General features: G+C 34.9%; 1 protein-coding gene across 8 annotated transcripts in view; it reads left to right on the top strand.

Moving 5' to 3' along the window:
* Nucleotides 1–7,661, top strand: part of ATF2 (activating transcription factor 2) — a 93,690-nt gene extending 86,029 nt beyond the window's left edge. For 7 of the 8 annotated variants that reach the window (XM_054476896.2, XM_054476886.2, XM_054476890.2 and 4 more), the window contains one exon: nt 5,075–7,661. In XM_054476896.2, coding sequence (XP_054332871.1) covers nt 5,075–5,301 — 227 coding nt within the window. In that variant the 3' untranslated portion in view covers nt 5,302–7,661. Of the gene's footprint in view, nt 1–4,822; nt 4,911–5,074 lie in introns of all 8 variants that reach the window. The other variant, XM_063647627.1, reaches the window with a different exon arrangement.
* Nucleotides 7,662–14,025: the final 6,364 nt, after the last annotated feature.

Below are 14,025 nucleotides of genomic sequence, written 5' to 3'. Positions count from 1 at the left end.
GCCAATTTTGTCCATAGTATACAAATTTGTAACAACAGAGTTGGGAATGCATTAGGCAACATTTATAATATATAACCCACAGCTTTAGTCTTTATGATTTAGTGATATTTCAGGATATTTGTAAATGTGAAGATTGTTTCAACCATATGTATCCACTTCATTTTAATTTGCCAGTGTCAGTAATTCAAAAGAAAGAAACATTTTGTATTGGATGCAAACAGTTCCTCAGGTGGTCACGATAAAACTTAATGGCCACCATCTTTACTTGTAGTCATTGTAAGCAGTTTCATCAGAATGGGCAATATTTTTTAATTTAAAAGATTCCGTAGATTTAGCAACTCTCAATTGCCGTATATATTTAGAACGCTGATTTTTGTCAGTTTTGAGCATATAAATCTTGGTTATTTGATATCTAGTAATTTTGACAGGATGGTGAAACACATTGTGGAGTAAATTGGAACCATATAGAAATATGTTTGGGATTTATATTAACAATGATTGCTTCAGGGATGAGGCCATTACGGTTCCCATCTGACTTAACAACATAATTTCCTATAGAAGCTACTAGTTCAGCATTTATGCATACGTGATTTTCTTAACAAGAAATCTCTCTTGGATTTTGATAGTTTAAAAGGAAATAAACAAATTATTTTATAAAATTAAAAGGAAATTAACTGTTCTCTTAAATTGTATCCAATTCAAAATTACCTGTAATTTTTAAATCTTTGATAATTTATTAGATAATCCCAACAGTTTTGACTCTATTATCCAGGGAATGTATGCTCAGCAGATGCAAACCAGTTATTCATTTGACAATCGATTTACAAGATATCTTAAGTGTATAGATGCGTGGGTTTATATACTGTATACTTAAATGACTGAAAATCTAGATTAATACATTTTTAGTACATAGAGTACTAAGTTATGAGAATATAAGAAATGAATAGGATATTTTTGTTGTTTGGAAATAATCCTATCTTTATTCCTGTCTAGTCATGTAGATAATCAAATTAACTGAAATATAGTTCTACCATAAAATTAATTCTCTTCAGCTCTTGGGAGATAATTGGATTTTGTAGAAATTTTCAAATAATTTATATTTTCAAATTTGAAATCTTTGAAATAAGTCTGACTTCTCTGTTGTGTAGTAGTAAAAATAGATACAGAGATTGACTAAGTGAATACCTTTGAAAAATTTACACTCTTCATTATGTTGTAGCACACAGCTCTTGCTAACAGTGGTGAGTTGTAATACTAGCTAAATCTTTAAAAACATTTGTGAATCAAAACTAAGATTTAGTAGAAATTAAGGAATGTTACAAAATCTTTCAAGTAAAGGTGGAAGTACTAAGTCACAGCCATAGGGTCTGTCCCGCCCAGTTTTAGCACTGAAAGTCCTACTTACTAAGAAGACCCCTCAGTCGTGGGAAAACCATGACAGTTAAGTCACCCCAACAGTTAAGTAATATAAAACCTGAATGAAAATAATAAGAGTACATTTTAAATATTTGGGTTCCATGAAGAATAAAGCACAAAAGTGATCTTATTGCCATGAATTAACATTCTTTAGATCTGGGCATAATTAAAGTTGTATTATAATTGTCTCTATAATTATAAATGGGAAGAAAAGCTTCTTGGGGACTAATCAACCACAAATACTTTTATTACTGAAAATCTGTATAGGCCAGGCACTGTGGCTTATCCCTTGTAAGCCCAACACTCTGGGAGGCCAAGGCGGGAAGATTGTTTGAGCCCATGAATTCAAGACCAGTCTGGGTGAAATAGCGGGACCCCATCTCTACAAAAAATAAAGTTTAAAAAAGCCAGGCATTTTGGCACACACCTATAGTCCCAGCTACTTGAGAGGCTGAGGCAAGAGGATCACTTGAGCCCAAGAGTTCAAGGCTGCAGTGAGCTTTGATCATGCCATAGCACTCCAGCCTCGGTGACAGGGAGACCCTATCTCAAATAAGAAAAAGAAACTTGTGGACATAGGTAGAGAACTTTCAAGATTACTGAATTGCCAAACAGCTGGTTTCTTTTAGCTTAGGTAGAGCTGGAAGTGGCTCTTTGAGTACAGCATGGTTTTCTGTATCTCTCTAGTGCTTGTGATTACACCAGTCATTTTCTCCCCTCACCTAGAAATGGACATAGGTGCAAATATATCACATTGTAAAGGTATTTGATGTGTATGTAAGGTTTATAATTACATAATTGTGAGTACCTGATTCTTTGTACTGCTTAAAGATTTCTTTACCTAATTCTGAAAGTCTGTAGGTAAGCATTCATCCCTTATAATTTACTGTTTCATTTTGAGTTGTTGCCTCCAGTATGTATTTACATTTCCTTATACCACTCATCACAGATCAGCCTCTTTATTTTTAAAAGCTGGTGTGTCCCTTGAACTCAACATTCAGGGAAACGTCAGCCTGTTGTTCTTTTAAAGAATAGTGGTGAAGTTAGAATGGTGATCATTAAAAATTCAGGAAACAACAGGTGCTAGAGAGGATGTGGAGAAATGGGAACACTTTTACACTGTTTGTGGGACTGTAAACTAGTTCAACCATTGTGGAAGTCAGTGTGGCGATTCCTCAGGGATCTTGAACTAGAAATACCATTTGACCCAGCCATCCCATTACTGGCTATTTACCCAAAGGATTATAAATCATGCTGCTATAAAGGCACATGCAAACATATGTTTATTGCAGCACTATTCACAATAGCAAAGTCTTGGAACCAAGCCAAATGTCCAACAATGATAGACTGGATTAAGAAAATGTGGCACATATACACCATGGAATACTATGCAGCCATAAAAAATGATGAATTCATGTCCTTTGTAGGGACATGGATGAAGCTGGAAACCATCATTCTCAGCAAACTGAAAAACCAAGGACAAAAAACCAAACACCGCATGTTCTCACTCATAGGTGGGAATTGAACAATGAGAACACATGGACACAGGAAGGGGGACATCACACACCGGGGCCTGTTGTGGGGTGGGGGGAGGGGGAGGGATAGCATTGGGAGATATACCTAATGTTGGATGACGAGTTAATGGGTGCAGCACACCAACATGGCACATGTATACGTATGTAACTAACCTGCACGTTGTGCACATGTACCCTAAAACTTAAAAATCACATAAAAATACTTTAAAAAAAAAAGACTAGTGGTGAAATAAACAAATAGAGCTTTTTAGTATTCCCTCCAGTTAAACTGTCATTGCCAGTATTTTGTTTTCTTTATACATGTAATGATTGTATTGGCTGTCTTAATAACTGAATTATAAATATTTTATAACATTCATTACTGCTTGATCAGAAAAGTAGGGGGGTGAAGGAGAGGGGCAACTAGTTGAGAAACTACCTATTGGGTGCTATGTTCACTGTTTTGGTGATAGGTTCAACAGAAGCCCAGACCCCAGGATTGCACAATATACCCATGTAACACACCTGCGTATGTACCATCTGAATCTATAATTTTTTTTTAAGTATTCATTCTGTTTTATATAATTTTAAAAGGATTACTACTTCTGGTGGTTGGTGGTGGTGGTGGTGGTGTTGTTTTATTGTACCTTGAGGTCAAGTATCCAGGGGTATGGTTTTGATTTATAGCATGTTATAGAGAAGATGGGGTCCCATCTCATTAATGTATTTTAAAACCTGCTTTTCAAAAATGCATGGATTTGAGGCAGATGTTGAAAAATTCTGTGAAAACTATATTTCAGAAAATGCACAAAATTAATAATTTTATTTTAGCTAAAGTTGACACTACCAGGTATCACCCTCTCCATCTTCTACATTGCAAATCATAGGCTAAGTCCTGCTTCATAAGATGTCCACAATTTTTTTCACTAATTGACTTTCAGAATGGGCATCTGGCCATTAGTAAGCAGGCCAATACACATTCTTAGATTTGATTTTAAAAGCCTACTTATTGTCACTCCTAAACACTGAATAAGAAAAGTTTTAATGCCAAGTGAAAAAAGCAAGGTGCAAAAGAATACATCCAGTGTGATACTGTTTTTAAAGTGTTTCAAAATAAACAAAGCTGAACTATATTGCTTAGGGATACATACCTATGTGGTAAAACTACAAAGAAAAAACAAGAGAATGGTTAAAGAAATGTCAGAGTGGTGATTACCTTTGGTGAGGACAGGAACCTCCAGGAAGCAGAAGTGTTAATAGCAATGTTCTCTCTTAAGTTGGCGGCTCGGTTCCCAGGTGTTCATGTTATCACTGTTCGTCATAACTTACATATACTATAAATATTTGTGTGTGTTATCTATATCAAATTTTTACTAAATGAAATTACTGGATTCTGTTCTATTAAAATAAGGATGTAAGAGACTTGTTCAGGTCTAAATATTTGCAGATTTATTTTTGTAAATATTTAGAATGCCCTTTCCTTAATATCTTTTCAGTTGCAGTGTTTAGAGTTTTATATGGATTTTTACTTGAATCCCAATTTATTCATGCAACTATAACAGCTGGTGGCATTTAGATTCTAAATACTGCTTATTCTCCTATGTATGCATCATTAGAATCAGGTGTTATAATCATCCATGGCTGCAATAGATGGAAAATCAGTCAGAATAAATACAGTTCTGGAGAATGCAGAGGGAATAATTTGAAGATATAATTTGTATGTAAGAATTCATTTTGTTTATGCATGTGGTTATACATTTTTATCTTGTAATAAGAATGACATGTAGGCCAACCAGACTGAGTTTGTTAAATGTGATACTTAATGTTTGATTGTATCTGTAAGAGACTGTCTTCCAAACTCTACCTCATTTTCTTTCTTTAACACTATTTAGCAAATATTTCTTCAGCTCTATTCCATAAGGCAGTGGGCACCCAGATGTTTCCATATGCATGGTTGTGCCTTCTTTTGACCTATTGCAGGTAAAATTGCCTACTTCATGACCTATATCAATTCCTGTAATACCAACTTGTCTAATCAGTTTTGTAAGATACTTTCTAACTTTTTACTCTGTATATTGCCTCAGCATACTGGTGCATTCTTACTGATTTTAGGAAAATGAATAATTTTTCTTTTTTCCACCCAGCTGCTGATAAAGATGATAGTTCAGAAGACATTTCAGTGCCGAGTAGTCCACATACAGAAGCTATACAGCATAGTTCGGTCAGCACATCCAATGGAGTCAGTTCAACCTCCAAGGCAGAAGCTGTAGCCACTTCAGTCCTCACCCAGATGGCGGACCAGAGTACAGAGCCTGCTCTTTCACAGATCGTTATGGCTCCTTCCTCCCAGTCACAGCCCTCAGGAAGTTGATTAAAAACCTGCAGTACAACAGTTTTAGATACTCATTAGTGACTTCAAAGGGAAATCAAGGAAAGACCAGTTTCCATTTATGCGAAATCTGTGGTTGTAAATTTTTTTTTTTTTACTTGAAATTAAATTTGGCTCTAAAGTTGGTGTAGCAGCAGTTGATCAGACTGAAAAACAGTTTTTAGTCTCTGGAAAAAGACTGATTTTGCTTTTTTTATAAATATTATTAGATTTATTAATTTTTTCTGTGCTCAATGTGTAAATTGTATTATAATTCATTGTGATTTATTTCACTTTTAATTTGCTGGTGTTTTAATAAATGGGGGTGTTACTGAATCTTTCTTCCCACTTCCATTTCTTTTGACCGCCCCTTAACCCTCAACTGTGATGGTAGTAGTATTATCATTTATACCAAAGTTTCGCATAGTCCCTGTTGACTTTGTAATGTTAACGGAGTCATAAAAGCACTAGGCAAGAGAAAGATAGAAATTTGCTTTTAATCTTTTTGCCTTTTATTTTGCACATTATGCAAAAGGAAAAACATTAAAGAACACTTTTTTTAAAGTGAGTGAAAACATGGTAAAGACATACAGTGCTTTTGTGCGCATTGTTAAGCTAAATCAAGGTCATTTATAATCATTTTCCTTTTTTATTTAAGAGTTTAAGTAAACATTTTAGAATTTTCAGCATTTCAAAAATGATTTTATTTTTCAAGTCTTAAATTCAATATTTTACACCTATGTTTTGAGGCTAAAAAATATGAAATTATATAATGTATGATACAGGGTTATCAAATATCTAATAATTTTTGAAATTAGCTCTTGTTTTTGTTTTTTTGTTGTTGTTTTTACAGATTTCAGGTTACAAACTGCAAAGTTTATGCATAATTAAGTATGGTATGGTTGCCAGAAAAGCCTAAAATTACTACTTAGAAAATTTAAGACTGTTTACCCCCATTGTCTTGTACTTGCGAGCTAACTTGTACTTATTCTTGTGAAAGCACTGTCATCTTTTAGTAGCAAATTTTGATAATGTTTCTCGTGGAAAAAAAAATCAGTATCTATCTTTAGAACAATGTAATTACAATGTGGGAAGTGTGCATGAATGAGAGAGAGTGTGTGTGTGTGTGTGTCTGTGTGTGTGTGTGTGCGCGCGTGTGTGTCTTTCAATAGTTTATGCCAGCAATCTTTGCTTGAATGTTTAACGATGCCTTCAGTGTGATGCTGGCCAATAGATGATTGCAGTTTAAAATGTCATTATTGTGCAGGCTTGGATAACTAACATTCCATGATGTAGCTTGTTTCTGATGAGATGATTGTAGGTACATTTTTCTCATTATCCAATCATCTGTGGGATACTTAGTTTTCTAATGTGCCATTATCTATTTTTATTCTGCAGTTATGTTCAAAATACAGTACATATTTTAAAATAGAATAAATTGTTAAACATAAAATTTTAAAAGTAGTAGATGTGCGTAAGAAAACTTTGTAAAATAGTTATGAGTCCTACCCAGTAGCAACTTCTGGCATTCAAGCAGGATTCCACTATGTAAATATCTGTAATGCATTTATAATAAGTTGTGTAGTTTGTCCTGCATCCATACTACACTATTTGCTAAAGTCTCAGTGCCATCTCCTGATGAGACTGACATTTCAAAAGTCTGTATGGAATATCCTTGATAATTCAAGGAAATATCCCTCCTGCCTAAGTTCCAAACTGGGAAACATTCAAATTATATAAATGACATTTCAGGACTTTAAGTATGAAGATAATGGGAATTTTATTGTTTTGCTTTTTAAAATGAGAGCATTTTTATTTGATAATTCTTAAATTTTTAATTTTTAACTAATTTCATTATTTTAAAGTAATCAGTTTTTCAAATCATGATTTTGATATCATTATTCTAAGGAGTTATCTCAAAGGCACAAAATATGAATTCTGCAAGAAGGCTATTTTTTATTGTAGTTTGAATGGGTTAGGAAAAGCCTCAATTTTTCACTCTTTAGTCCTTCAGTACATTTTTCTTTCATCTTATTACTTATGCAAGTTAAGGTTCTTTGGTAACAGAATTCTTGCAACTGTAAAATAAAACTACATAGATGTAAGAAGTCATGTAAACGGTTAACAAGCTTACCAAGGTTAGCAAAAGTTTCATTGTAAATCAATCTGTACTGAGCAAATAAAAATCATTATTAGTTGTATAAACACAAATTCCATTTTGACTTTCAGGATGTCATACTACTTCTGTACCTAGCATTTTCAGTCCTTATTTGCAATGTTACACAAACTGTACTATTTTCTTTTATGTGCAGTTTGCATGAGTAAACCATCAGAGAATAAATTCTATCTTTAAATTATGTTCATAATTTGCTTGTTCTCTTACCTTTCCTTCATAAAGTAACATCACCAGATAATGATTTTTTTTTTTCCTTCAGGACATTTATTAACTGAGAAGAACCTGAGATTCTTTCTAGTTCTGTGATAAAATTCATTCATTCCTTTTAACTGCAGGGTACTTGGGCCTTATTCCTCTCTGCACTCACTTTGCATCCCATTTATATATAATGAATTATATAATTATATAATTCATATGTAATTCCCCACACCCCTGAACTTTAGTCACAGATCCACCTGCCTTTGGCATCCTTTGGTGATGGCCTGACAAAACATCTGAAACATTACATGTCCAACACTGAACTGCTAAACAGCTCACCCTACCCTCAAACATATCTCCCACAAACTTTCACAAGTCAATTGATGACAATACAATTCTTCAAGTTGCTTAAGCTAGAACAACCTTGTTGTCACCCTTGATTTTCTTTCTCTCAGCCCACATCCAGTCCATCAAGAAATACTATTTGCTTTCCCCTCAAAACAATCCAGAATTCAACCACATATCACCATTTATACCACTTTCATCCTAATCTGTGCCTTTATGATTCCTCATGCAATTACTGTACTTGCTTCATAAGTGTCTTTTCACTTTCACCCCTGCCCACCACAGCCCATCCTCAATACAGCAGCCAGAGCGATGCTTTTAAAACTTTTGTCAGGTGACAGCACTGCTCTGCCTAGAATCCTGGAGTGGCTCCCCTATTTCATTCAGAGCTTGAAGATGGCCCACAAAGCCCAAAGATGATTTATTCCACATCCCATCCCATTGTGTCTCTGACCTCATCTGCCACATTGTTTTGTCAGTGAACGTTTGAGTGCTACTAGGTGCCTGAGGTTGCTCTAAGCACTTGAAGTAACACAACGGCCAAAAGCAAAAATCTCTGCCTTTGTAGAGGCCACATTCTAAAGATGGTGGGAGGATGTTGGGAAATGTAATCAAGTCAATTACGTGTTATATTAGAAGTGGTACATGCTAAGTGAAGAAGCAGACTTACACCAGTTTTGCTGGAGAGTGTGTGGAGTGACCGTTTTAGTCATATCTGTTAGATATGACCAATCTGAGGAGATGCATGGCTATTTTTTAACAAACATTCTACCAATGTGCTTAAGGTAGATTATGTGATATAGATAAAAAGTTGCATGAAGGCAAGCTGATGTATTTCTATAACAGGTTAACATGATCAAACAGGTTAACAAAAGGTCAAACTCATGTTAGTCTTGACTTCAGAGGACAGGAAAGATAATCTCGTCTATGGTGTGTACTTACTATTAAATGTAGTTTTGCTAATTCTACATCTATGAGACTATAGGATATGATGGATGACCATATTTGAGATTATCACGAGAGAATCCTATTTATTCCAAGGCCCTCATCTTAGATAAATAGACATGAACAAACACACACACCCAAAATACCTAGAGAACACAGTTATCAAAGCAATTAGTTCTAAATAGACATTTAGAAGAACTAATTTTTAAATCTGACATTTCTAGATTGGCCACAGAATAGTTACTTTTGAAGCAAAGTTATGCCGTTTTATTTCTATCCAGTGTAGTTACGAAAAATCATTTCTGAAAACTTAATACAAATGAACTTTTCCTGTAATTCTCTCACATGGCTTAAAACAACAGTACAGGTCTTTCCAGATTATCAGTAACTGTATATTGAAATGTGGGTGTTCATAGAGTTAATACTTTGGTATTAAGATCCTAGAGAGCTAGCATCCTTCTGTGTGGAAAAAAAAATCTCAAAGTTTAGAATATTTCTAAAGTCCTTCCTGAAGAAATAAATGGTTCTACCATTTAAATATAAATGATGAGTTGCAAGTTACATACATTGCCATAGAATAGGTGCCATCAGTGAAAATGTTTCCAAAATTAAAAGACTTAATCTGAAATAGCAAAGGCCATGTGGCATTGGAACTTAAAATGGAAGAAAAAGCATGCATAGTTTTCTGTTGTAGTCCAAAGCACCAAATCAAAGGTTAATTGTAAAAATATCAAGTATGTCACAGCAATCAAACTGGAAGGGCTCTGTTAATAATGGGCAAGTGGCTTGCATCATTTTTCTTCAAATGTACATGCAATTTCTTCCAGTGGCTTTCCAAGAAGAGAAGAGACCTCATTTTCATTACTGTTGCTAGTATACCCTTATCATGGTCACAGTGCCTTCCCTTGTCTCTATGTTGCATTAGATTTTACATGTGAGACATCATTTCTTGAGACATAATTTTTTGAACAAAACAATTGTATTGGTGTTATCTGCTTTATCTCAGTTATTTGGGAAAGTATTTCTTACTCTGAATCTCAAATTTTAACTATGGCAGTTATGTCAAGAATCGGCTTACTTTAGTCATTTTGCAGTATATTTTGCTTTCTAGGAAAGCATTAATAGAAAAAAACAGGAGAATATTCCCCCAAAACAGCTTCTTTTAAAGTTATTTTTGCTTAATAATTTTTAAAAGCATGTAAATTAAGAAGAGATGCTATTTTTCATAGGCTGACCCAAAAATTAGGCAAATTTTTATAAATTTTCCATTTTTTATGCATTTATAGTAGGCATATATATTTATGGGATACATGAGATGTTTTGATACAGGCATGCAATGCATAATCACATCACGTAAAAATGGGATGTTCATCCCCTCAGGTATTTATATTTTTTGTGTCAAATCAATTATTTCAGTTATTTTTAAATGTACAATTAAAGTATTGACTACCGTCGCCCTGTTGTATTATCAAATACTGGGTCTTCATTCGTTATATTTTTTTGTATCCGTTAACCATCCCCACTTCCTACTCACCCTCCCACTGCCCTTCCCAACCTCTGGTAACCATTCTTCTGTTCTCTGCCCCATATGTTAAATTGTTTTTATTTTTAGAACCCACAAAGTGAGGGGATGTGATATATATCTTTCTGTGCCTGGCTTATTTCACTTAGCATAATGACCCCCAGTTCCATCCATGTTGTTGGAAATAACAGGATCTCATTCTTTTTTATGACTCCATTATGTAGTTACCACATTTTCTTTTTCCATTGATCTGTTGATGGACACATTGGCTGCTTCTAAATTTTGGCTATTGTGAACGGAACTGCAACAAACATGGGAGTGCAGATGGCTCTTCAATATACTGACTTCCTTTCTTTTAGGTATACACCTAGCAGTGAGATTACTGGATCATATGGTAGCTTTGTTTTTAGGTTTTTGAGGAACCTCCAAACTGTTCTCCACAGTGGTTATACTTTTACACTCCCACCAACATTGTATGAGGATTCCCTTTTCTCTATGTCCTTGCCAGCATTTGTTACTGCAGTCTTTTGGATAAAAGCCATTTTGCCTGGGGTGAGAGGGTATCTCATTGTTTTGATTTGCATTTCTCTGTTGATAGTGATGTTGAACACCTTTTCATATATGCCTGTTTGCCATTTGTATGTCTTTTGAGAAATGTCTATTCAAATCTTTGGCCCATTTTAAAATCAGATTTTTAGATTTTTTTCCTGTAGATCTAGTTGAGCTTTTTATATATTCTGGTTATAAATCTCTTTCAGACAAGTAGTTTGCAAATATTTTCTCCCATTCTGTGGGTTGTCTCTTCACTTTGTTGATTGTTTTTTTGTTTGCTTCTTGTTTTTTGGGTTTTTTGTTTTTGTTTTTTGCTGTGCAAGCTTTTTAAGTCAATGTGATCCCATTTGTCCATTTTTTCATTGGTTGCCTGTGCTTGTGATTTGTTATTCAAGAAATTTTTGCCCAGACCAATGTCCTAGAGAATTTCCCCAATTTTTTTTGGTAGTAGTTTCATAGTTAAGAGGTCTTAGATTTCAGTCTTTAATTCATTTTTATTTGATTTTTTTATATGACGAGAGAGGGGTGTAGTTTCATACTTCTGCGTATGGATATCCATTTCTCCCAGCACCGTTTGTTGAAGAGACTGTCTTTTCTCCAGTGTGTTTTTGTCACCTTTGTTGCAAATGAGTTCACTATAGGTGTCTGGATTTATTTCTGGGTTCACTATTCTATTCCATTGGTCTATGTGCCTTTTTATGCCAGTACCATGCTGTTTGGACTACTATAGCTCTATATAATTTGAAGTCGGGTAATGTGATTCCTCAAGTTTTGTTCTTTTTGCTTAGGAAAGCTTTGGCTACTTTGGGTCTTTTGTGCTTCCATGTACAATTTAAGGATTGTTTTCCTATTTCTGTGAAGAATGTGATTGGTATTTTGATAGGGATTGTGTTGAATCTGTAGATTGCTTTGGGTAGTATGAACATTTTAAGAATATTGGTTCTTCCAATCTATGAATATGGAATATCTTTCCATTTGGTGGTGTCCTTTTCTATTTCTTGCATCAGCGTGTGATAGTTTTCAATATTGCAATCTTTCACATCTTAAGTTAATTCCTAGATATTTATTTGTGGCTATTGTAAGTGGTATTACATTTTTTATTTCCTTTTCAGATTGTTCGTCACTGTTGGCATATAGAAATGCTACTGATTCTTATATGTTGATGTTGTATCCTGCAATTTTACTAAATTTATCAGTCCTAATAATTTTCTGGTGTAGTCTTTAGGTTTTATTAAATATAAGATCATAGCATCTGCAGACAAAGATAATTTGACTTCTGCCTTTCGAATTTGGATGCTCTTTATTTCTTGTCTGATTACTCTAGCTAGGACTTCCAGTGCTATGTTGAATAACAGTGTTGACAGTGGGCATCCTTGTCATGTTCCAGATCTCAGAGAAAAGGCTTTCAGCTTTCTCCCATTCTGTATGACACTGGCTGTGGGTCTTTCATATATGGCTTTTATTATGTTGAAGTATGTTCCTTCTATACCCAGTTGTTTGAGGGTTATTATGAAGGGATGTTGAATTTTATCAAATGCTTTTTCATCATCAATTGAAATGATCATATGGTTTTTATCCTTCATTCTGTCGATGTGATGCATCACATTGATTGATTTGCATATGTTAAACCATCCTTGCACCCCAGGAATAAATCCCACTTGGTCATGTTGAATGATCTTTTAATACATTACTGAATTTGGTTTGCTATTATTTTGTTGAGGATTTTTGCATCCATATTCGTCAGACATATTGGCTGGTAGTTTTCTTTTTATGTTGTATTTGTGTCTAGTTTTGGTATCAGGGTAATACTGGCCTCATAGAATGAGTTTAGAAGTATTTCCTTCTCTATTTTTTGGAATAGTTTGAGTACGATTGGTATTAGTTCTTCTTTAAACATTTGATAGAATTCAACAGTGAAGCCATCAGGCCCTGGGCATTTCTTTACTGGGAGACTTCATTACAGCTTCAGTCTTTTTACTTGTATATTGATATCTTTATTCAGGTTTAGGAAATTCTCTGTTATCCTGCTGAATAAACTTTCTACCCCTATCTCTGTCTCTACCTCCTCTATAAGGACAATAACTCTTAGATTCGCCCTATTGAGGCTGTTTTCTAGATGCTGTAGGTATTCCTCATTGGTTATTTATCTTCTTTTTTCTCCTCTCTGTATTTTCAAATTAAGCTCACTAATTCTTTCTTCTGCTTGATCATTGCTGCTATTAAAAGACTCGTGTTCTTCAGTATGCCAATTGCATTTTTCAGCTCCAGCATTTCTGCTTGTTTCTGTTTAATCATTTTAATCTCTTTGTTAAATGTATCTGATAGAATTCTGAACTCCTTTTCTGTGTTATCTTGAATTTCTTTGCATTTCCTCAAGCATGGCTATTTTGAATTCTCTGAAAGGTCAGAGAATATCTTTGTTTCTCCAGGATTGCTCCCTAGTGCCTTTTTTAGTTCATCTGGTGAGGTCATGTTTTCCTGGATGGCGCTGATGCATGTAGATGTTCTTCAGCGTCTGGGCATTTTAGAGTTAGGTATTTATTGTAGACATCAGTCTGGGCTTGTTTGTCCTTTTTGGGAACACTTTCAAGATATTTGAAAGGACTCAAGTGTTGTGATCTAAGCTGTACCTGTTTTAGGAGGCACCCCAAGCCCAGTAATGCTGTGGTTCTTGCAGACTTGTAGAGGTACTGCCTTAATGCTCTTGGATGAAATCCAGAAGAACTCTCTGGATTACCAGGCGGAGACTGTTGTTTTCTTAATTTTTCCTAAGTGAACGGAGTCTTTCTCTCTGTTCTGAGCCATACGGAACTGGGGGTGGTGTGACACAAGCACTCCTGTGGCCACAAACACTAGGACTGCACTGGGTCAGATCTGAATTTGGCACAGCACCAGGTCTTGCCCAACCTTTCTATAACCTCTCATTGGCTATGACCTATGTTCGCTCAAGGCCCTGGAGCTCTAAAATCAGCAGGTGGCAAAGCTATTC

This window comes from Pongo pygmaeus, chromosome 11 (assembly GCF_028885625.2).
Source record: "Pongo pygmaeus isolate AG05252 chromosome 11, NHGRI_mPonPyg2-v2.0_pri, whole genome shotgun sequence".
NCBI lineage: Eukaryota > Metazoa > Chordata > Mammalia > Primates > Hominidae > Pongo > Pongo pygmaeus.
Note: the sequence above shows the minus strand (reverse complement) of the source record. Positions and strands in the feature narration are given on the sequence as shown.